Here is a 24,674-nt window from a genome sequence, read left to right as displayed (position 1 = left end):
TGGTAACTACTATGCAAGAATATGACAGATAAAAGGGAAATTGGGTAAGTATATGTGGTGGCAGGTTACAGTTTCAAATTGCATGGCAGAAAAAAGCCTCTTAAATAAGATAATGTTTAAGCAAAGACTTGATGTAGGTAAAGATTTAATTAGGAGTATCTCTGGGAGGAAGTGTACCAGGCCTAGAACAGCCAGTACAATAGGCCTAGAGGCAGTAGCGTGCTTAGAAGATCTATGGAGATAAAGAGGTCTGGCTAGTGAGGCTCAAGTGGAGTGAACAGAGGGGAGAGTATAGAAGATGAGGTCTGAAAGGCGGTGAAAGTGGTAGTGGTGGTGGTGATGAGGAGGAGGAGGAGGAGGAGACCATAGCACAACAGATTGTGGAGGGCCTTACAGATCATTATAAGGATCTTGGTTCTGCCACTAACTAGTTTTAAAACCTTTGGTAAGTCATTTAACCCTTCAGTTTTTTCTCTTGTTAAAATGTGAGTGATACTAGTATCAATCTCATAAGTTTGTTGTTTGGATTAAGTAAGTTAATACCTGCAAAGTCCTACAAAAAACTAGGACTAAGCAAAGTCTGAAGCATATATTCATTGCATTTTTAAATGTGGAATCATCATTAAAATATTACTTCTTTTTCATTTGGTAACAAAGGAGAATTGATTGCTCTCTGCCTTTTTTTAAAAAAAGATTGTATGTATGTATTTATTTAGAGAGCAAGCAAGCATGAGTGGTGGGGAGGGGCAAAGTGAGAGAGAGATCTCAAGCAGACTCGAGGTTAACTGCAGAGCCTGACATGGAACTCAATCTCACTACCTGAGCTGAAATCAAGAGTTGGATGTTGAACTGACTGAGCCACCCAGGCACCTGTGATTGCTCTCTGCTTTGATTTTTTTCTATAATAAATTGCTTCACCATCATTTATAGCCCATATCATGTTATTATTACACTTTGTTGTATGTATACTTACCATCTTCGCTAAATTATGAACTCCTGTGGGTGGAGACCATGATGTTTATGCATGTCTTATGCATTTTAGGTAGCATGTTGTACATGCATATCGGGTGGTTGAATGCCAACTCAATTAATGACAAAATGTTGGCTTAATTAATGAATCAGTCCGCTTGCTGATATATAGGAATGTTGCCAGTCTTTCAGAACTAAATAATGGAAGGACAATAGCTAAATGGTTCCTGCAAAGTATTTCATTTTTTTTCTTTCTGTGCCATAGTTATTAAAATTGGTATTGGTAGAAAAATCACCTTAATTTTTAAGTAAGTGTTTGGGTTCATAGCATGTAAAATTAAAAATCTTATTTACAGTAGAGTATGGATTTATTAACATCTGTCATTGACTGGTTAAAAATAAATATCTTGGGATCCCTGGGTGGCGCAGCGGTTTGGCACCTGCCTTTGGCCCAGGGCGCGATCCTGGAGACCCGGGATCGAATCCCACGCTGGGCTCCCGGTGCATGGAGCCTGCTTCTCCCTCTGCCTATGTCTCTGCCCCTCTCTCTCTCTCTCTCTCTCTCTGTGTGACTATCATAAATAAATAAAAGTTAAAAAAAAATCTTGATAGCATAAATATAATGCTCCTGCTTTAAAACATATTTTTTAGTCTTAATTCACTGTTTATATCTGCACAAGTGATATAATTAGAGAATATTTAACCAGCAAAATCTTAAATCAGAGGAATTGCTATGAAGGAATATTCACTAACTCCTGATGTGAGGGAGAGAAGCATGGAAGAGGAAGATCATAACTGACCTTTAGGTGGTTGTCCAAGTAACTGTATTTTATTCTATTATCTCTTTTTGTACTTACAGGGCCTTAGTTTCAGCTTGATAGGAGAGGTGTGGAAGAGGAGGAGGAATGATAGAGAGTTGGAAGGAGAAGTGAAATTGGTAGATGATGCTAAATGAATTAGGGTTCCAGAGACAGACTGTGGTAGGTGAATTAGAGGAAATTGTATGTTTCCGTGGTAGGGGAAAGGTGATGGGAATGATACTCCAAATTTCTGTTTACACATTTAGACTTTGAGGTTATATTATTTTGTGTATACGTGTGTGTGTGCGTGCATGTGTGGCAGAGAGACTTGTTTCCTTTTCCTTATCACTTTACTGTTTTATTTTTTTGTTTCATTCTCTTTTAACAAGTCTAGTTATGTTCTTTGATGTATGAGAGACTTAATTTAGGGCTTTCAATAAAAAGTGATGCAAGAAGATGAGTAGGCTTTTTGTGAAAATGTTTTCAACAGAATATTAACATTTTGAAAACATTTGTCCAGTCTGTAGATTTTACCATATTCTGTGATGATGGCGTATGTAATAATGTCTTGATTGTGAAGTAAATATATCCAATCAACTTTCAAAGAGACTCATAATGTAATGCTAAAATATATAATTTGAAGAGATTTTTTACTTCCTGTATATACTTTGCCATGCTTTTTCTATTCAAGTTACACTATTCCTATAGCTTTAGAAATTCTAATTCTGAATTAAAAATTCTAAAAGTGAAGAGCATAGAATAGTGAATAACCGTGTAGTACAAGTTTTGCTCTACTTGTTTTTAATAATGTCTACCACAATAGTATAGTTTTATGGCAAATACATATTCAAAAAATTAATATAATCGAGAAGGTGGCATATATGCTTTTCTGAATTCTTGGAAACAAAACTTTGAGCCAGCCATTAAGAGCTTAGTATAAATAAATTTTTTTTTAAATGGATTTTTTTGGCTTGTAACTATTTTACTAACAAAGCTACTGACTGGCTGAGGGACTAGAAAATGCTGTCATGTTTGTGATCCCTTGATAAAATGATATAAACACAACTTTGAATATATTGGTTATTTTCTAAAGATTTAAAGTTTCTTTAATTGTTTTGCCTTTCATTTATAGCTTTTATTGATTTGCCTGATATTTATGGATCCCTAAAAATGTGTTAGGGCTACTATATAAATTTTATTACTTCTGAATTAAAAAATTGTGTTTGGCCTCTTCTTTGTTTCTAATTAAATCTCAGTTTTCAGTCTTCATTATCTTCATTTCATATGCTAGGAAAAAATACTACAGTTACATAAAAGAAATTGTATGTGTCCAGTATCAGTGCAGTATCAACACAGGGTATTAACTTTCTTTATTAGTCTCTGTTAAAAGGTTTATATAGCATAGCATTTAAAAAAAATATATAGATCATTTCAGCATTATTAAATACCTTTGCTTTGAAAGTTTAAATACTTAATGTTTTCGTATTTTTAAAAACTATATTAATGTAGTTAGACTTTTGAGCTGAGGGAAACATTACTTTGGGGTTTCATTGGGAAACATACTCTTTGAATAATGTAGAGTATCAACATAAGATTTTAATGAAACACATTTTGTGTTTACTTATTTTTTATTTTTTTAAAGATTGTATTTATTTTATAGAGAGGGAGTGAGCGTGTGTGCACATGCATGCACACACAAACTGGGGAAGGGGCAAGGGGAGAGGGAGAGAGATTCTCAAGCAGACTTATTGCTAAGTGTGGAGCCCGACACAGGGCTTGATCCCATGACCCCAAGATCATGACCTTAGTAAAAATCAGGAGTCGAACACCTAACCAACTGAGCCACCAATCCACTTGTACTTTCTTTGTTCAAATTGTTTAAGATAATTCTGGGTTATTGCCAGGGTTTTAAAGAAATCTTAGTCCTCAACTAGAAATTAAATTAGGAAAAGTCCAATTAGTGTCTCCTCATTTCCTTGGAATATCATTTACTACTAATTTTATTTACTCCAACAGTATCTACTATGGAAAGAAATTGTTAGATTTAGCATATTTAGCATATATAGATACTGCTATTTTACTTGACTTTAAGAATATGTCTAATCCTGATTGTTTTGAAGGGTAACCTGTATGTTGTCCTTTTATGGGATAGAGGGTGGAATTAGGAGCTTGGAATTTGAGCCAAGTAATCTGGTGGGATGGGCATTTGTCTAACATAGGGGTAATCCAACATTGTTTTACTCAATATTTAATTTTTACTTGTGATAGATGCCCATGTGCTTGCTTATGAACTGCACTGATCACAACTGTTGGATAGTACTCTGTATCTATTGGACAATCCCTTTTCCTTTTATACCCACTTACATATAAGCATGAATAATATATATATGTGTGTGTATAGAGAGAGCGAGCGAGCATGGTATTGCTATATATGGATTATGAATATCTACATTGAAAGAGTTAATGTTAATGGTTTTATAGGATTTAGATCATTATCCTTTCCCACTTTACTAGATTACTTGCATGTGTTTTTTTTTAGGCCCCAGTTCCCTTATTTTAGGAAGATTGATGATTCTCCTTTCTGTTTGGCTTATGTTGGTACATATGTTAGGCCTGTGCATTTATCCTCAGATAAATGAAAGAAAATTAAATATTTAACAGTTTTCAGGGTATTTACATATCTGTCAATGGCACATAGTCTCATGTCGGTTTTTAATGATCATAAAAATTCTAAAGTTTCTCATAAACTTTGATTTGAGAATTCCTTAAAAATGAGAATGTGAAGGGACTTCTGGGTAGCTCGGTGGTTGAGCATCTGCCTTCGGGGATCGAGTCCTGCGCTCCCCGCAGGGAACCTGCTTCTCCCTCTGCCTGTGTCTGCTTCTCTGTCTCTCATGAATAAATAAATAAAATCTTTTTTAAAAATGAGAATGTGAAAATAATAGTTAACAGTGGCCTATTTTAAGATTTCTTTATTTTTCCATATATTTTAGTAATTGTCATGTTCAACATCTCTCCTTATCCAGGTTTATTGTAAGAGGTTACACACTTAGGCAATAGAGAATGTTACAAGATTTTTTAAAAAGACCCTCCATATTCCTACTCAGGGTTAACGTGTGTGTGTGTGTGTGTGTGTGTGTGTGTGTGTGTGTTGTATGTGTGTATCCTATCAGACATTTTCTATATATATGCAGACATTTATATGTATACCTGTATTTACACATTCTTTACATGGATGAGATCACACCATACATAAGCAATATGCCTTTTTTGTTGTTAACTTTATATTTTTGCATATCATTCTTTCTCATTTCATTCCGTGTACTATTCCAGTATTTGGATATACCATAATCAAATTAACTATTAACTTATTATTATTTTTTTGAACTACTAACTTATTTAGGGATAATTAGATTTTTAGTTTTTTTGCTATAATGGTAGTATGTTGGATACTCTTGGGCATGTCTTTGCATGTATTTTAAAATATAACTGCATTATAGGGGGTGCCTGGGTGGCTCAGTCAGTTAATTAAGTGTCTGACTCTTGATTCTGGCTTGGGTCATAAAATCAAACCATACATTGGGCTACATGTGTGAAGTCTGCTTAAGATCCTCTCCCTCTCACTCTGCCCTTCCTCCATTCCCATTCACATATACTTTCTCTCTCTTAAAAAAAAAAAAAAAAAAAAATTAAATGAAATAAATTTGCAGTATAAATTCCTAAGGGAAAAATTGTTGGGCCAAAGAGTGTGTACATTTGATAATTAGGTGCATGAATTGGCTAACTAAAGATTATTTTTTTTTAATCTTTTTTTTTAATGTCTATTTATTTATGATAGTCACACACACAGAGAGAGATTGAGAGAGAGAGAGAGAGAGAGGCAGAGACATAGGCAGAGGGAGAAGCAGGCTCCATGCACCAGGAGCCCGACGTGGGATTCGATCCCAGGTCTCCAGGATCGCGCCCTGGGCCAAAGGCAGGCGCTAAACCACTGCGCCACCCAGGGATCCCTTAACTAAAGATTATTGATAGGAAATCTCTATCAGGAAAATCTTTATCAGGAATCTATTTCTGTGACAACACTAGTTAGTGTCAAACTTTTTAATATTTTTCAGTATTTTGTTGTTTAGTATTGCTTTCCAGAATTTCATCATGAGTGAGCTTGAGCATTTTTCCGTTATTATTGGCCATATGTATATTTTCAGTGATCTCTGGTTATGTGCTGAGCCCCTAGCCATTTGTTAGGCAAATTATTTTCACCAAATTTTTGCTTATCCTTTGATTTTATTTTTGCCTTTTTAGAAGTTTTCATTTTTTATGATTAAATTTAGTGATCTTTTCTTTTATGGCTGGGGCTGAGGGTTTCTGTGTACAGTTTAAAAGATCTTCACCATTGGTTACAGGACTCACTTTTTCCTCTGTGTTGTCACATCTCTGAAAGACATGAATCACTGGTTTGTCATGGGTTGACATTATTATTTTTTTTCTTAATAATCCATAAAATAGCCATGTAGCTTAAGATTGGTAGTTTTAGATTCAGTGAACTATGATATGAAAAGAGATACAGGTTTTCTATTGCCTTTTATGGTTTAGATTGCTTAAAATCTCAATATATTATTTTGAATATATTTGGTTTAAACAATAAATGTAGAATACTAGCTTTACTTTTTCTCCAGCTGGCTAACTAGTTGTCCCCATTCCAATTATTGAATGATGCATTTCTTTTGTGTATTTGAAATGCCACATTTTTTATATCTGAATTTCCATGTTTTTGAAGGGCATGCGTCTGAAATCATTTCTTTTTTTCTTTTGCTTGCTTGTTTGTATACTGTTAGTATTAAGAGAATTCAGTAAAGGAACTGCTTATGAAATTAATTTACACAAGTAATTTTTTAATATAAATAATAGGCATTAGGACTAATATGGAAGGAAAAGTAGACATTCATGATAACTAAAAAGATAAAATGTCTGGGAGCAATCTACTTGAACATTTTGAGACTACTGAGGGATAAGAAAGAAAATTTGAATCAATTCAAATTTATAGTAGTAAATTGTGATACTAAACTAATTTCGTTACAAAAATAAAATTGATTTTTGTTTATTGCTTTAATAGTTTATGACTTGCTGAAATTGTTCCTTGTGACTTTGTTGAACTCACTTATTCTCTCTAGTCTTCGTTTTTTGAGAGTTTTTATTATGAATAGGTGCTGAATTTTGTCAGATACTTTTTTCCTGTGTCTCTTGAAACAACCATGTGGTTTTTGTCCTGTATTCTCATAATATAATGTATTAACCTTACTTGTTTTTCAGATGTTAAACCACCTTTGCATTCAGGGAATATATCCTACTTGGTCAAGACAGATAGGCCTTTTTATATGTTTGCTAATATTTTATAAGGATTTTTATATCTAATTTTATAATTATAGACATTGAGTAGTTTTCATGTGATGTCTTTACTTGGTATCAGGGTAATTCTGGCTTCATGGATTGAGTTTTAGAATATACTGTTTTCTTCTGTTTTGTGAATGAGTTTGTGAGGGATTGGTATTTCTTCCTTAAATATTTGAAGGAATTCATCAGTGAAGCCATTTGGGCCTGTTCTTTTCTTTGTGGGAAATTTTAAAATACTAATTCACTTTGTTTATTTGTTATATTCAGATTTTTCTATTTTCTCTTTAGTCAGTTTTTTTTTCTTTTTTTAATTTTTATTTATTTATGGTAGTCAGAGAGAGAGAGAGAGAGAGAGAGAGAGAGGCAGAGGGAGAAGCAGGCTCCATGCACCAGGAGCCCGACGTGGGATTCGATCCCGGGTCTCCAGGATCGCGCCCTGGGCCAAAGGCAGGCGCTAAACCGCTGCGCCACCCAGGGATCCCTTTTTTTTTTTTTCTTTAGTCAGTTTTGATAATACATGTCTTTTTAGGAATTTGTCCATTTTACATAAAAGTTGTGTAATTTTGTTGGTTTAAATTGTTATAATATTCCTTCCTTTATAATTCTTAAAAATTTTTTTGAGGTATAATAACATATAATAACATAATCTTAGTTTCAGTCTTAGAACTCTTAATTTTTGTGAAGTCAATTTTGTTGATCTTTTAAAAGAACCAAGTTTTTCTCTAATTTTCTGTTTTGTATTTCCTTAATTTCTGCTGTGACCTTTATTATTGCCTTTTGTCTACTTCAGGATTTAGTTTTGCTCTTTTTCTGTTTTATTAAGGTGAAGGCCTATATTACTGATTTGAGAAATTTTTTTCAAATATATGAAATTATAAACTTCCTGCTAAATACTATTTTAGCTGCATTTTAGATTTTGAGATTCTTGTTTTCATTCAGTTAAAAATATAATCTATTTTCTCTTTTAATTTTGTATTTGACTCAAATTATTAGAAGTGTGAAATTTAATTCCTGAACACTTGAGGATTTTCTAGTTTCTAATTTAATTGATATCTAATTTAATTTTGTTTTGGTTCAAGAACATCCTTTGTATGACTTCCGTTCTTTGAAATTTATACGACTTGTTATGTTGCCTAGTATTTGGTCTAACCTGGAGAATGTTCCGTGTGTGCTTGAAAACAATATTATTCCATTGTTTATGAACTTTTTTGTATATACCAGTTAGGTCTAGTTGGTTGGTACTGTGATTCAAGTTTTATATATCTTTTCTAAAATTCTGTCTAGTTATCCTATCAATTATATAGACTGGAATATTGAAATTTCAAATTGTTGTTGAGTTTTTTATTTTTTCAGGAACGTTACTGCTTCATTGTTTTGGAGCTCTGTTTTTAGGTGCACCTTTGTAATTGTTATATCTTCCTGGCTTACTGATATTTTATCATTATGAAATATTTGTCCTTGTCTTCAGTAATATCTGTCTTAAGGCCTGCTTTATCTAGTATTAATAGAACTATTCCAACTCTTTTATGGTTACTGTTTTTATTTATTTATTTATTTTATTTATTTATTTTTTATTTTTTAATTTTGATTTACGTATGATAGTAACAGAGAGAGAGAGAGAGAGAGAGAGGCAGAGACACAGGCAGAGGGAGAATCAGGCTCCATGCACCGGGAGCCCGACGTGGGATTCGATCCCGGGTCTCCAGGATCGCGCCCTGGGCCAAAGGCAGGCGCCAAACCGCTGCGCCACCCAGGGATCCCTGGTTACTGTTTTTATAGTCTATCCTTTCCCATCCCTCTTTAACTTTCAGTCATGAATGTAAAGTATATCTCTTGGTGACAACATTTTTTTTTTTTTGGTCTGGTCTGACAGCCTTTGCCTTTTCATTGGGCTGTTTAGACCATTCACATTTAATTATGGACATGGTTGGGTTTATATTTGTCATTTGCCATTTTTTTTTAAGATTGTATTTATTTATTCATGAGAGACACAGGGGGAGAGAGAGAGAGAGACAGAGACCCAGGGAGAGGGAGAAACAGGCTCCATGCAGGGAGCCTGATGTGGGACTCGATCCTGGGTCTTCAGGATCATGTCCTGGGCTGAAGGCTGCGCTAAACCGCTGAGCCATCTGGGCTGCCCTTGCCATTTTTTTTAATATGTCTCTTATTTTTATTCCCTTGTGCCTCCTTTAGTGCTTCTCTTTTACATTAATTTTTTAAAAATATTTTATTTATTTATTAATGAGAGAGAGAGAGAGAGAGAGGGGCAGAGACGCAGGCATAGGGAGAAGCAGGCTCCATGCAGGGAGCCTGATGTGGGACTCGATCCTGGGACTCCAGGATCACACTGTGAGCCGAAGGCAGAGGCTTTAACTGCTGAGCCCAAGCAGGTGTCCCAAGGTTAAATGTTTTTTAGTGTACCATTGATCTTTTTTCTTTATTCAATATAAATACAAATATAGTTTTTTTGTGGTTGCCATGGGGTTTACATTATGCATTTTAACAATCTGCTTAATATTAACTTTAATTCACTGTCAGTAAAATACAGAAACTTTGCTCTAATACAGCCCCATTTTCTCCCTCCTCTAATGTGCCATTATTATTGTATATATTTTATATTTATATATACTGTGGATCCAGCAATACCATATTATAATCGTTGCCATACATTCTTAGGTCTTTTAAGGATGTTGAGAGAAGAAATGAGAAAAATATATTTATAGAGTCCTTTAGTTTAACCCACATATTTTCCATTTCTGGTGCTCTTCTTTTTTTCCTGGGTATCTAAATCTGTTGTCTTTTTACTTTCAGCTTGCTGAACTTCCTGTAGTATTTCTTGTTAGGCAGGTTTGCTAGCAAAAAAATTCTCTCAGCATTTTTTTGCCTGAGATACTCTTTGTTATGCCTTCGTTATAGGAGGATGATTCTGCTACTTTCTTGGTTGACAGCTTTTTTATTTCATTACTTTGAATATGTCATTCCACCATCTTCTGGCCTCTATTGTTTCTCATTGAATATCTGCTGTTAATCAGATTGATGGTTCTTTATGCTTGTGTTATTTTCTCTTCGTGTTTGCTTTCAGCAGTTTGACTATGACATGTCTAGGTGTGGATCTTTTTGTATTTATCTGAGATTCACTGAAGTTCTCAGACTGTAGATTTGATGTCTTTTTACTAAAATAAAATCTGGGAAGTTTTGGCTAATATTTTATTAAAATCTTTTTTTCTTGTCCTTTCTGTTCTCTCCTCTGGGACTCCAGCATGTTAATTAATTGGTCTTCAAGGCTCTGTTCAATTTATTTCAACTTATTTTCTCTCTGTTCTTCATATTGGATAATTTCAGTAGATACATCTTAAAGGTCATTGATTTTCTGCCATTTTGAATCTGCCATTGAGCCTTTCTAGAAAATATTTTTTTTAGTTACTATACTCTTCAATTTCAGGTTTTCTTTCAGTGTTGTTCTTCCATGTAATTTTCGTACATTTATTGAGAATCTCTTATTTTCATAATTAAAAAATTTTAAAATATGCATTCTTTTCACATTATAGATGTTTTGAAATCTTTAAATATAAAGTTTACTTTTTTTTTTTTTTAAGATTTCACTTATTTATTCATGAGAGACAGAGAGAGAGAGAGAGAGGGAGAGAGAGAGAGGCAGAGACACAGGCAGAGGCAGAAGCAGGCCCCATGCAGGGAGCCCGATGTGGGACTCAATCCCGGTTCCCAGGATCAGGCCCTGGGCTGAAGGCGGTGCTAAACTGCTGAGCCACCCGGGCTGCCCCTTCCTTATTTTTTAAGTAATCTCTACACTGAACTTTTGGGGCTCAAACTCACAACCTTGAGATCAAGAGTTGAATGAATGCTCTTTCCAACTGAGCCTTCAGGTGCCCCTGTATCCATATTTTTTTAAAGTTTAAATTCTAATGGGACTCTTCATCCCTTTGTATCCTTCCATTTCAGAATTTTCCTGAATACTCATGTCTATTTTTCCAGATAGGCTTTTGGCCAAAATAAAATCTACTTATTTATATATAGAGAGGGATGAGGGAGAGGCAGAGAAGGAGAGAGGAAGAGAGAGAGAATCTTAAGCAGGCTTCACACCCAGTATAGAGCCCTATGTGGGGCTTGGTCTCTCAACTCTAAGATCATAAACTGAGCCTAAATCGAGAATTGGATGCTTAAATGACTGAGCCACCCAGGCACCCCAAATAAGTAAACATTTAAACAAATATGGATACAGTGTTGAAATGTTTTTAAAAAATGAATTAATATTATACTTTCAAGAAGTTCAAAGATAGAAATATTACTGGCTTGTTTTAGGTGAGAAAGACCATTCTTCTTGCCTTACACTATTGTAAAAACTGATTTCAAGTCATAGAATATTTTATATGTCATCTGGTCTCCAAGCTTCCTGTGGAGTATTATAAACTTATGGACAAATAGGAACCTAATATTTTTATTTTTTATTTATTTGGTTTTTAAATTTTTATTTACTTGAGAGAGAGTTATGCACTAATGGAGGAGGGCAAAAGGGAAAGGAACACTAAGTGCAGGGCCTGACATGGGGCTTGACCTCATGACCCTGAGATCATGACTTGAATGGAAATCAAAAGTCAAATGCTTAACCCACTGAGCCACCCAGGCACCCCAGGAATCTAATAACTTTTAATAAAGACCTATATGGTAGGAAATTCCATAAACTCTTGTGTCTGTTACTGTGCTCAGAAATACTGTCAGGAAGATTTATTGTGTATAGCTCATGTTCTCTATTTTTATTTTTTGGATCTGGTATACCATCTCCCCGTGATTGTTGATTGAGTAGCTTCATCTTATTGTCACCTTTTCCTGTCAGAGATGACCTGGCTGATTATGTTTCTATAAATATTTAACAGAATTTTACAACTGTATTTGTTTCTATGGTGAATAAATACATATTCTGTACAGACTAGTTCTATTTGTTATTTGTAAGGCTTGGTATTGTGTTTGCTTCCCTTTTCATAGACTTTGCAAAACAGGTATGAGTAGTACTATTAAATGGTATTTTAATCTTTGCTTTCTCTTTTCTTTTTTTTTTTTTTCTTTTTTTGCTTCTCTTTTCTAGTTTTATTTTTTTATTTTTTTAAATTTTTATTTATTTATGATAGTCACACACACAGAGAGAGGCAGAGACACAGGCAGAGGGAGAAGCAGGCTCCATGCACCGGGAGCCTGACGTGGGATTCGATCCCGGGTCTCCAGGATCGCGCCCTGGGCCAAAGGCAGGCGCCAAACTGCTGCGCCACCCAGGGATCCTATCTTTTCTAGTTTTATATGTGTTCTGAACTTTATATGTCTCTGAACTTTCCTCAATGTCACATATTTCTGAAGCTGTAGACTCCAGATTTAGGCAAATTATTCTTTAAAAAATTTTTTAAAAACAACTAATTTAGAGAGAGAGAGCTTACGTGCATACCTTCACAAGAAGGGGGAGTGGCAGAGGGAGAGAAGCAGACTCCCTGCTGACAATGGAGCCTGAGGGGGGGCGGGGGGGCTCAGTCCCAGGACCCTGAGATTATGACCTGAGGCAAAATCAAGAATTGACTGCTTATCCGACTGAGCCACCCAGGTGCACCTAGGCAAATTATTCTTTATAAGATCAAGGTTATTTTAGTTACTACTTACCTATTTTATTTTCCTGGTTTCAGACTTAAAAGCAAGTTATTGTACTGGTCATTCAGACCTAGCTTCCTTTTTACAAAGAATGATCACTTCATTATTCATACCAGTTTCTCCATGTTGTATTTTTACAGTATTTTTTCCCTTCATAAGTAATGTATTTTGTTGTATGTTTTTCTTTTCTTTTCTTTTGTAGGACTTGGATGGCATAAGTGATTAAGGTGGTGTTGAGGGTCCCTGAAACTTATGAAAGGTAGAAACTCAACCATGATTTCTTTTTCAACTCTACAGCATTCCCTTCCTTGAAGTCTTCGTTTTTACCTTAGTCTCAGGTAATGTCACCACTTGTTTTTCATAATTATGAATGAATTATTTTTTTCAAATATGAAACCATTTTTTGGTGATAAAATTTCATGTTGATTTTTGTATAGTTTATGGTTTGGTGTTTGTATCTGTTAGAAACTTGGGATTTTAAATTTTTTTCTTGAGAAAACAGTGTTAAAGAGAAAATTGAGGAATAATGATATCATTTTAGATTTTAAGTTTAGCATAGAAAAATATGTGTAGCTTATTATGTAATCTGAAGTGAAATTTAAGTGGGAAGTTGTTTTCTCTTTTAACCCTTTTCTCAGTAGGGTATTGTATTTTTCACCCACCCATCATTAATACATATAAACCTACATTAAATTTTTCAGAATTTCCATGGAAACTCTGTTTTCATACATGGGGAAATTAGACCTGTTAGTAAAATTTAATGGTGTTTGGCATACAGTTTTTAAAATATAAGAAAACATACCATACTGTACATTTGTACATAATTGTAAGTTTGTCTACCCTAAGGAAGTAGTCACGTAGATAATTCATTAATCATTTATATTAGAGGTATTAGTTAAAATATAGACTTGGCCGTGATGACAGAGGCTTTAAAGGTAGAAATATGTTTACTCAAAAGTCCATGTGTAAACAGTACTGAGATTTTTAGAAGCTCCAGAATCATGACCTGGACATTTTTATCTTGCTCTGATATTCTTTTTTTAAATTTTTTTTAAAGATTTTATTTATTGGAGAGAGAGAGAGCAAGCACAAGCAAGAGGACAGCTGAGGGAGAGGGAGAAGTAGGCTCCCCACTGAGCAAGGAGTTCCAGGTGGGGCTTGATTCCAGGGCTCTGGGATCATGACTTGAGCCAAAGGCAGACACTTGACTGACCTAGCCACCCAGGCGCCCCGGCTTGCTCTGCTGTTCGTAATATGTGGCTTCTCTGTTGGGGTCCAAGATGGTTACTGTTATGTCTGTCAGCAGAGAGAAGGAAGTACATTTCCTTCCCTTTAAGAGGAGTTCTATATATTATTTCTACTCATATTCCAGTGGCTATAACATTGTCACATGACTACAATCAGCTGTAAGGGAGGCTGGGAAATGAGTCTTACCTGGTAGCCATACTATTAGGTAAGAAGGAGAAAACAGGTTGGTGGGGAAGAAGGAGGAATTTGTTGTCTCTTATACTAGGATTTATATCAGATTTACTTTCTATTTGTCTAGTTTAGGTTAACATTAAAATATATTTTTTAAAGATTTTATTTATTCATGAGAGACACAGAGGCAGAGACCTAGGCAGAAGGTATTAAAAGTTAAAATAGACTTGAGATAATTCCTCATTTTGTTGAACTGCCAATAGGTTGAAATGATGTGTCTAATATTTTAAAGTCTAAAACAAGGATGGAATTGAACACCAATAAAAAATAAATTTATTATTAAAAAAATAAAACAAGGGTGGGGGCCTTGGCTAGGAGGATCTTTTTGGATACACGTAGAGCAAAATGATCTGTAACTAGTTCCTTCTAATTCTAAAGAGTCTGTTATTCTAAATGTTGAGATAAGATTAGAACAATTTATTCTCTAAGACATTACACACTTGAGATAGTTATTTTTAGATGACAAATATTTCATCATACATTGTTTTTTATGGTTCTTGTCTTGCTTTAAATACTGTATTTTGAAACAAGTATCAAATACTATATATTCTATTACAGAATTTATTAAAGAATTGGAAACTAGTTGTCAGTTTGCCACCATGTTTTATGTCAGCATATTTTACCTTTGGTACCCTTTTTAAGAAACTGGAGATAACAGCTAGTTTTGATAAATTTCTGTACTTGTATACAGCATTTTATAGTAGGCCTTGATTTAAGTTTATTACTGAATAGTATAAGATGTTATAGGTGTTTTTGGTAATGAAGGTAAAAATGCATCCTTAGTTCTGTACTTAACAAACAGGGTTTGTATTATTAAAGTGAGAGCATTTATCTAAGTTTAAAACATGTTGATATTAATAGTTAACAGTTCTCTGTTCTGAAATGGGTTTTGGTTACTATGTAGTACATAATAAAAATAACTTAGGTGTTTAATGTTCATAGTGTACAGGGAAGTTTGTTTTAAGAAGTCTTTTTGCTACTCCTTTTATTATACAAGACTGTAGAAAATTCATAGTTTCCTAACAGAGTATTTTTAATGTTAATGTTTGAATTGTGGATATTGGCATAAGATGTGGTGAATGAAAAAACTAGATCCAACAGAATGTAGGATTCTGTTTTGCTTGGACCTTTTTTTTTTTTTTTTGTTTTTTTGTTTACCACCCCTTCCCCCTTCAAGATAAATTATAGCTGTTTCTTAAATAGTATGAGTTGCCAAAAATTTGATGTTTTAATATTTTTAAACATCACTGTTTTCTTGTTAACATTGTTTTAGAAGACATCAGTGATGGGTATTTGGAATATAGAATATACTTAGATTCTACTTTATTTGAGGGGGGATGCAGGCATATAGAAATGCCTGTTAATTTTGACTTAAATATTTACAAATTATTTTTCTGTGGTTAAAAAAGGGTCAGGGGTTTTTCTTGTTATATTGTGTGAAATGATGGATCTTAGCCTATACTTTCTCTTATTTAATGTCTTATTGTTGCTAGCACTGATCAGAAAGGCCATTTTGTCCAATTGTCATTGTCATAAATGATACTATTATAATATTTTGAACAAGTAGTAATTTAAAAATCATCAAGGAGCATAGTTTACAAGATAATGCTTTATGGATGCAAAACGGTAGTTACATAAAGGTGTAGCTGAAGGGGTTTCAGAATGTGGAATATACTTACACAAGAAATAAGCATTGTTTTTAAGTTAGAGATGAAACATTCTCTGTATAGATAAAATGATTCTTTTGAAGGATGAAAAAATAGGAAACTTCATAAGAATGATCAGGGCAAATTGTTAATTCCATATTGATCATGGTTTTCTTTGTCTCTTGCTTTGTCTAACCAGTTGATCTTGAGGCTGATTGATATCTGTATTTCCAATGCTATTTTTAAGGTATAATTCCTCACTGACCCCTTACATGGGTTAGAAATATTAGAATCCAAATTAATACAACTGGCATCCTTCAGACAACAAGGAGTTTGCTGAACATGCTTTGGGTCAGAAGTAATTTGTAAAGCCTAGCTTTTCTACTGTTCCAGAATAGGTTTCTTTGAGTAATTCTGCCTCCAAGTGAAGTTTATAGGTTGAATGGATTCTGGTACAAGGCAGAGATATTGTTGATTTGGGCGTGGGGGGTGGGATATTTTGAGTTGGAAATTATTCTTTCCATGGAAAAGAATAATTTTTAATTCCTAAGCTTGCCCACTATAATCTGTTTTAATTCATAAAGTTGGAAGCTCTACATTGTTCAGTAAAAGTTGGATGGAAAATAATAATTCAACCAAACTAAATAAATAAAACACAAAAGGAGTATTTTTAAGTGAGAAATATTTCTTTCATGTTTGAATGCAAGATTTAATTAAAGGTGATAAAGTGGCAGATGAATATTTGTGTATGTTCTGAACGGGAACTAGCTGCTTTCAAAAATTTTAGAGGATTATGACAGGAGTCTTACAAATCAGTTTCACCTTAAAACGTACAACCCTCTTTCTTTTCATATGGGTATATCTTTAGAACCACTCATATATTTATCAACCATGGTTAGGATTATTTTGTTTGATTTCCAAGTGAAAATGGGGAGGTAAGAGGAAGAGGGTTTCCTGAAGTAACTTGGTAAAGATTTGAAGACAATGGAAGGATTAAGACGGTATATGTAAGCCTATGAAAAAAAGAATAAGAGAAATTTACTAAGATGTGAGTAATAGATGGAAGTGGGAAAGTAGCAAATGTAGGAAGTGTCCATTTCTTCCAAAAGAGAAAAAGCTATTTTGTGTCACAAAGTTCTCCCATGGTACCATGAGGTGGGAGTAGCCAGCTAAGGAGACTTGGATTGCTTTACCAAGCCGAGCATGGATTGCTTTACCAAGCCGAGCAATGGTGACAGAGTGGCCTCAGAGTAGGTGAGTGAGAAGAGGAGTTCTCTGAGTTCCTAATGCATTCAGAGCCTTTTCAAGTAGCGAAGGTTAGTATAGTGTGGCAAAAAGTGCACTAAACCAGCTAAGCCTGTTTTGAAATCCCAGTGTACCTCCTAGCTACGTGACTTGGGGAAAACCCCAGTTTATCGGTTAAATAGGGATATACTATTATTGTCCTGAATGTTACTATACACATGTTAAGTGATGTAAATGTATGTAAGTATACTCAGCACATTGTCTTACATGTAGTAGATCCTCAACACATACTAGTTGCCCTTCCACTCCAGGTTATGATAATCTCTGAACTTTATAGTATAGACTCAAACCTATTAATAAATTTAGAAAGATATTTTTCTTATTAATTGTATAGAACTCCCTTAAATCAGTAGTTGCTTTAAGTGCTTTGCATAGTTGATTAAAAATGAGTAGTAGTGGCCAACTTGTCCATATGTTTTGTTTCTGTTAACTTTGTCTTCTGAAAGTTAGCCCAAACAGTCCCCTCAGCTTAGAGTAGAAATAATGATCACAGATGCTTGAATTAAAAGTCCATGTGTTTAATTTCTTACTGAAAACCCTGACTCAAAGCTTATTTACTCTATTTCATCTTATAAATCTATAAAGCTTACTTTTTAATTGCTTGCACACAGTTGATTAGAAGCATTAAATTAGAAGGTGATGACAAGGAGTGTCAGCTGTCTCTTCTGGAAGACAGGAGACAGTGATGGCTAGTAATTTATGTTCTCTTTTAGTAGAGCATTGCCATTAGGTTTAAATGACTAGGGGTTACCTACTTGACCACAATTTGAATTACTTTTACATAGCTGAACCAAACGTTTTTCAGTAGGAAAGGATGGTAAGGAGTGTATGGGCGAGGGACCATGGGGTGGAGCAAGAAACTATTATGGCCCCCTAAATATGCCTATTGCTGTATCTGTCAGCTTTTTTGACAGAGTGATGGAAATGAGGGAAGAATAAAACTTAGAAGGGGGAAAAGAAGACAGTTTGAAGTAATCTGGTAAAGTGCAATTTAGGAGAAATTGGCCCAAGGTGGGCTGGCCTTTTCCTTTTTCCCTCTCTTTTGCTGTATTCTAGTTTTTAATGATCCCTTTTCTGGGTAACTCTAAACTTCAGAAGAAAGAGGGCTCTTTAGCTGAATTAGCCCTAGGACGTCATTGTCTGTCTTGTCTTGGTTCTTAACAGCTGTGACGTTTTATACTTTGTCAGCTGCCCACAGCCCCTTAAAAAAGAATATGTCATTGCAAAGAACTCAGGGTGGCTGGTTGCTTTATTACTCCACCAGGCCGTTCTTTTTGCCCCTTGGACAGAGGCTCCTGGGAACAAAAATTGTTTCTTTTTTTTCTTCCAGAGCAGGCTTTCATGTAAGTGACATGATTTAAAGGAAGCATTATTTCTTTCTTCCTCTCTGCTGTGTAATATCCCTAACACCTGAATTTCCATTAATTGTGTAGCTATTTGGGTCAAAAAGCAGTGGCCTTTTTGACAGTTTAGCAGGAAGAGACATTTAACTATTTGCATTTTAATGTAGATTGATTACATCAGTTTCCTTTCTTTACACCTGATTGATCCTCCTTGAAAGTAGCTGAAATTAGAGAAGGGAAGTAGCCTGTGTTAACTCTTGAGCATGGGATCTTTTGTTGTATTCCAGCTGTTGAATGTGCAGTGAAGCACATGAGAGTTTTGCCTGAGACCACCACGTAGGAGTTAGAAGGGAGAAAGTTAAAGATTATATAAGTGTATGTAAGAGAGCTTCAAGGACAATAAAAAAAAAAAAGGTCTTATCATTTTTCTTAGTGTGGCTTTGTCCTTTTTTCCTTTTACCATAAACTTGGTGAAATTAACTATTGTATGAGAGCCTTATCTCATTTCCTGTCCAGCTTACACTGCCCAGTTACTAGTTGAGATGTGTGATACAAGTATGGGCCACTTTATCTTCTCCTCGATTTTGTTTCACGTAATGTGCCTCGGAGAACTTTTCACCCAGCACATACAGTGTCTTCATTCCGTTTATGACCATGTGTGTTCATTGTATGGTTGAATCATGATTAAGAGATAATCTGTCAGTGGATGCTTAGGTTGTTTCCAGTCTTTTCCCACTAAAAGTGCACCAGATATCTTGTACATACATCTTTAGTTAATTTTGATGAATTACTTTATAGGATTGTGTATATTCTTAGCAGTGAGGTTGCTGGGTCAGGGTATGTGCGGTTTTCATTTTGATAGATATTTCCAAGGCTTGCTTTAAACCTTTGTCAGAGTAGTGTTCACTGATAATGAAATCTGTATCTTAGCATCTTCTTGTATTTCAAGGAAATAATTTTCTCAAAACAGTTTCTTGGCTAGCCAATTACTTAAAATGTATGGCTTAATTTGGGGTCATAGTAATAAGAAACTATATGTAAAAAAGGGAGAGAGATTCCTTTTTCTGTGTCTATAGCCTCTTTTCAAGAAACTTTTTGAAGAGATCATATTTGTCATATATTTACAATCTTTCCCCTTTTCCATTTACTTTTTCTATCCTGAAGTGTGGTATCTTCCTGTTCCAAGTCCCTCACTCTGGCACTTAATGTAAGCCTGCCTTTTTTTCAAAATAGACTCTGTCCTCAAAGTACTTTGACTTCTTGAGTACTTAGGGTTTTATTTTTCATTTCATTTCATTTTATTTTATTTTATATTATTGTTTTATTTTATTTAAAGATTTTATTTACTTATTCATGAGAGACACAGAGAAAGAGAGGGGCAGAGACACAGGCAGAGGGAAAAGCAGGCTCCGTGTAGGGAGCCTGATGTGGGACTTGATCCCGGGTCTCCAGGATCACGTCCTGGGCTGAAGGTTGTGCTAAACCGCTGAGCCACCAGGCTGCCCAGTACTTAACTCTTTTATCCTCATGTTAGGGATAACATTAGTAAAAAAATTAAAATATAATGTTTGTGTTCATATGTACATTTTATGTTAATATTTTAGAGGTATAGTTTTAAATAGTATGCATATACTAGGATATGCTCAATTTTTCTTTTTTTTTTTTTTAAGATTTATTTATTTATTCATGAGAGACACAGAGAAAGAGGCAGAGACATAGGCAGAAGGAGAAGCAGACTCCTCACAGGGAGCCCGATGTGGGACTCAATCCCGGATCTTGGGATCATGCCCTGAGCTAAAGGCAGACACTCAACTGCTGAGCCACCCAGGCATCCCTAGGATATGCTCAATTTATAAAAAGCGATGAGGTGCATGATCAAAAACAGTGGAGTTTGGGGACCCTTGCTTTAGGGAAATGTAGACCTTGTGTGGGGTTAACAGGTCAGCTTCAACCGGGCTACTTTTTCTTCAAACTAAGTTCTGCACTAAGTCAGTTTCTTTAAGTTGACCTTTTAATGACGTCTTTGACCTCTCCTATATTCCTTAAAAGTTTTTTGTGTTTTGTTTTTAATAATGGTGTATGTGACAATAGCAGCAATGAAGAATTGCAGTAAAGGGTGGCTTTTTTTTTTTTTTTTTTTTTAAAGGGTGGCTTTTTGTATACATAATTCCCTTTTAAGTTAGGGGCTTTCCACATTCTTTTGCTTTTTTTTTTTTTTTTTTTTTTTTTTTGCTTTCCACATTCTTTAAGAAAACGTTAAATAGATGAGAAGAATGTAATTGACTTGGTAAGAACCTCCAAAGAAATGGCCAGAATAAGTAAATTTTAGCCCTGTAAAGACTTCATGTCTCACTTACTTGTGGGATAGTTTATCTTCTAAGAACTGTGATAAATAGAATATTTAGAAAAGAACAAGTTTTTGGTGATTTACTTAAAATCTTTGGCCTATAGCTTTTTCAAGTTTTCTACTTAAGTATTTTGAAAAGTAAAATCAGATTGTAGGTTCTTTGTTTTATGTATTCTAGACTGATACTACCTGGTACCAGGGAAGATAAGATTAGCAAGTATGAATTATATTTTTGTATGTTTTTACTTAGCTGTTTATGTGTTTTTTTGAGTTGTTCATTTAAGTACAGGTTTCTCAGTAAATGATAACCTTAGTAAATGAAAGAGTATTTAAATTTCAGTAATATATAAGAATGTAACTGATCATTTTTTTTACCTCTGAAAGCTATGATCAAAATAGTAACCGTAACCTACCTGATTAATTCAGGAGAGAGGTGACCAAACTGAAACCTAGTTAATGCATTTACTACTTATGGACCCTTCCCTTTGGGTAGGTATGTGTGTTAATTTTACATAGGCTGACAATAGAAATTGATTTTGGAAAACAAACTTTGTGACAGTGCTTTCACCTTTGTTAAGATGAATTTCTTTGGATTTCTGATTATTATGTTAGTTCCTAGGGTAACACAGTGGAATTTGAATTTACAGCAATGAGTTAGAAGGGCAGATTTAATATTGCGTGTCTTTTCTATAATGAATAAATAAGGTAATGTTATTATTTGATAACGTCTAGTTCTTATGACCTATTAAATTTAATCATGCTCTATTTAAGATTATATTAGTAATGGAAGTATCACTTATTTCATTTTAACAAATTTAAAAACATGCATAAAAAATAAAATTCTATTATAGTAAGTTTTCAAATTATAGATATAGATAAATATAAATATGGAAAAAACTTCCAACAATTTCACTACCCAGGGGTAATGTTAATATTGTTAGCATTTTAGATAAACCTATGTGCATTCAAACGCACACGTATTTCCTTTAATATATTGGGATATCCTCCCACATTTTCAAATACTGTTCAAGAATACTTTTATTGCTGTATACATTGTTTTTTGAGTTTCAGCAGACTTTAACTTTTCATTGTAGTATAATTGACAGAAACTTGCACATATTGCAGATGTACGACTTGAAAATTTTACAAAGTGTGCACACCTGTGCAGTCAGAATTCAACTCAAAAAATATTGCCAGCTTTCAGATACCCCCCATTTCCTACCTAATATCAATAGCAACCCTCCAAAGGTAGCTATTATTCTTCTGATTTCTATTTTTAAGAAAAACTATGAGATATAATTTACATGTTCTAAAATGTACCCATTTTCAGTGTTCAATTCAGGGAGTTTTAGTAAATTTACCAAGTCATACAGCCATCACTATAGTTTAAAACATAATGTATGAATGAAGATATTTTAACCAGCTTCATTTTGTTGAATACATAATGTATTTCCATTTCCAAAGAATATTTCATATTTTACGGCTTTTGATGCATTCATTGCCTTTGAAAATAGTTGAGCTAATTTATTCTCCTACTGTTAGTAAATGAGTGTCTTTTTTTTCTTTAACCTACCTCAACATTGAACATATTTTTTTTAGAGAGGCGCTACCATCTTGGTGGATAAAATATGGTAGTTCTGTTTTAATGTTCATTTTTTATTACTACTGTATGTGGCTATTATTTTATATATTTTATATATTTAGTGATTTGCCTGATGGTGATTTGTCTATTTATTAATGAATGCACTTCAAAAATTTTTAAAAAGATATTTTACTATATTAAAAGATATGACTCCTTTGTTACAGCTATCTCCAGTTTGCTTTATGTCATACTCATTTTTCATAATGATATAGGTTAAGATTTTATGCCTTAATGTCAAAAATGAAAATTTGCATTTTACTCTACCAGCCTTGGAAACTTACCTTGGTAATTTTAACATTGGAGATGAATACTGAATTACATGAATAAAATTTTTCTATTAAAGTGTGTACCTTTCATAATTAAAATTTTAAAAAGAATCAAGTAGACATATAAAACTAATTTATTATGCTTTGTTGCCAAACTTGGTCTTTCTAGGCAGTTATACTTAAGCATGAACATTGACGACAAACTGGAAGGATTATTTCTTAAATGTGGCGGCATAGACGAAATGCAGTCTTCCAGGGCAATGGTTGTAATGGGTGGAGTGTCTGGCCAGTCTACCGTGTCTGGGGAACTGCAGGAGTCAGTACTTCAAGACCGGAGTATGCCTCACCAGGAGATCCTTGCTGCAGATGAAGTGTTACAAGAAAGTGAAATGAGACAACAGGATATGATATCACATGATGAACTCATGGTCCATGAGGAGACAGTGAAAAATGATGAAGAGCAGATGGAAACACATGAAAGACTTCCTCAAGGACTACAGTATGCACTTAATGTCCCTGTAAGTAATTCCTTTATAAGATTAATATAACTTATAGCTAGAATCATAATTAATTTTGTGTTAAGTAATACTTCAAATCATTGAGGAAATATCAGAAAATGTTTAAAGGTTTAATAGTTCAAATGAGTGTTCTTGAGTAGGTATACTAAATGTTGACAGAAGTCACATTTGAAAAAGCAAAATTAAGTTTTTGTATTCTATACAGTTTAGAAACTTCTCTTTTCCAGGATGAAATTTATTTCTCTGTCAGGATTACTATGTATTAAATTTTAAGTGATTAAATTTTAAAGATTTTGTTTTAAGTTCTGGGTTTCCTTGAAGAGTAGAAAGATTGAATCTTGAACATAACTAGAAAAAGATAAGACACGAGAGTTTTTTCCTTCAAATTCTGTTAACTTGGCAGTTCCTAGTGTCTGTATTTTTTTTATTATCTTTTTAAAAACTATATCAGCTCTTTAGTTTTTCCTGTTTATCCTAGATGTCATGGTTTAATCACTAATGTGTTCTCTTGTAGGCACCCATGACTCTTTTGCATCCTTGTGTTTTTATTTTTTCCTGATGACCATCAAAACCATAACCATAATGTAATCCTCTTCTGTTCTTTCTGTGATATTAAGCCTGGATTTCTTTCAGTATATTTAATACACTATTGCTTTTTCTTTTGCTTCAGAACCTTCATACATCCTGCTTGTAGTATTCCCCTCAGCCATACCTGCTCTGTATTTTTTAATCTAGTTAGTGGTTCATCATTATCCACGTTTCCCCTTCTGTTCAGTCTAGGTTGAGTTCCTGCAATAGGGACTTGTGGTTACTTGTTAAGGGTCTGTCTCTCTCATAGATTGTAGCTCTAGGAGAGCATGAGTTTTGTCTTATTTTCCAGTGCATCCTGGGTGTTGGCACATTGTGTGAATGAATGAATAATACTTGTGTTCTAATATCTGTGCTCGCCAATTTTTACCTAGCCTATTGCAGTGGCCTTACCTTTTTTTTAGTCTGTTCTTGTGATGCATTACATAATTGATTTTTGAATGATGACCCACCCTTACATACCTGTAGTACATCCCACTCAGTTGTGGTATGTAATTCGTACTATATATTGTTGGATTCATTTTGCTAATAAGTTGTTGAGGATTTTTGTATCCATGTTCATGATGTACATTGGTTTAGTTTTCTTGTACTATCTTCGTATCTGATGTTGATTAAAATAGAGTAATTCTGGCCTCATAGAATGATCTAGGAGTATTTCTCTGCTTTTGACTTCTGGGAGAGATTGTAGAGAATTGGTATAATTTCTTCCATAAATGTATGATAGAATTCAC

General features: G+C 34.2%; 1 protein-coding gene across 3 annotated transcripts in view; it reads left to right on the top strand.

The window, feature by feature from the left end:
• The window catches only part of ZNF148 (zinc finger protein 148), a 119,676-nt gene that overhangs the window by 28,732 nt on the left and 66,270 nt on the right, over nt 1-24,674 (top strand). For 2 of the 3 annotated variants that reach the window (XM_038583068.1, XM_038583069.1), the window contains exons 2-3: nt 13,012-13,147; nt 23,007-23,355. In XM_038583068.1, the coding sequence (XP_038438996.1) occupies nt 23,023-23,355 (333 nt within the window). In that variant the 5' untranslated portion in view covers nt 13,012-13,147; nt 23,007-23,022. Of the gene's footprint in view, nt 1-13,011; nt 13,148-21,313; nt 21,419-23,006; nt 23,356-24,674 lie in introns of all 3 variants that reach the window. The other variant, XM_038583070.1, reaches the window with a different exon arrangement.

Source organism: Canis lupus, chromosome 33 (genome assembly GCF_011100685.1).
Source record: "Canis lupus familiaris isolate Mischka breed German Shepherd chromosome 33, alternate assembly UU_Cfam_GSD_1.0, whole genome shotgun sequence".
Classification (NCBI taxonomy): domain Eukaryota; kingdom Metazoa; phylum Chordata; class Mammalia; order Carnivora; family Canidae; genus Canis; species Canis lupus.
The sequence above is the reverse complement of the archived record's forward strand: the minus strand, read 5'-3'. Positions and strand labels throughout refer to the sequence as shown.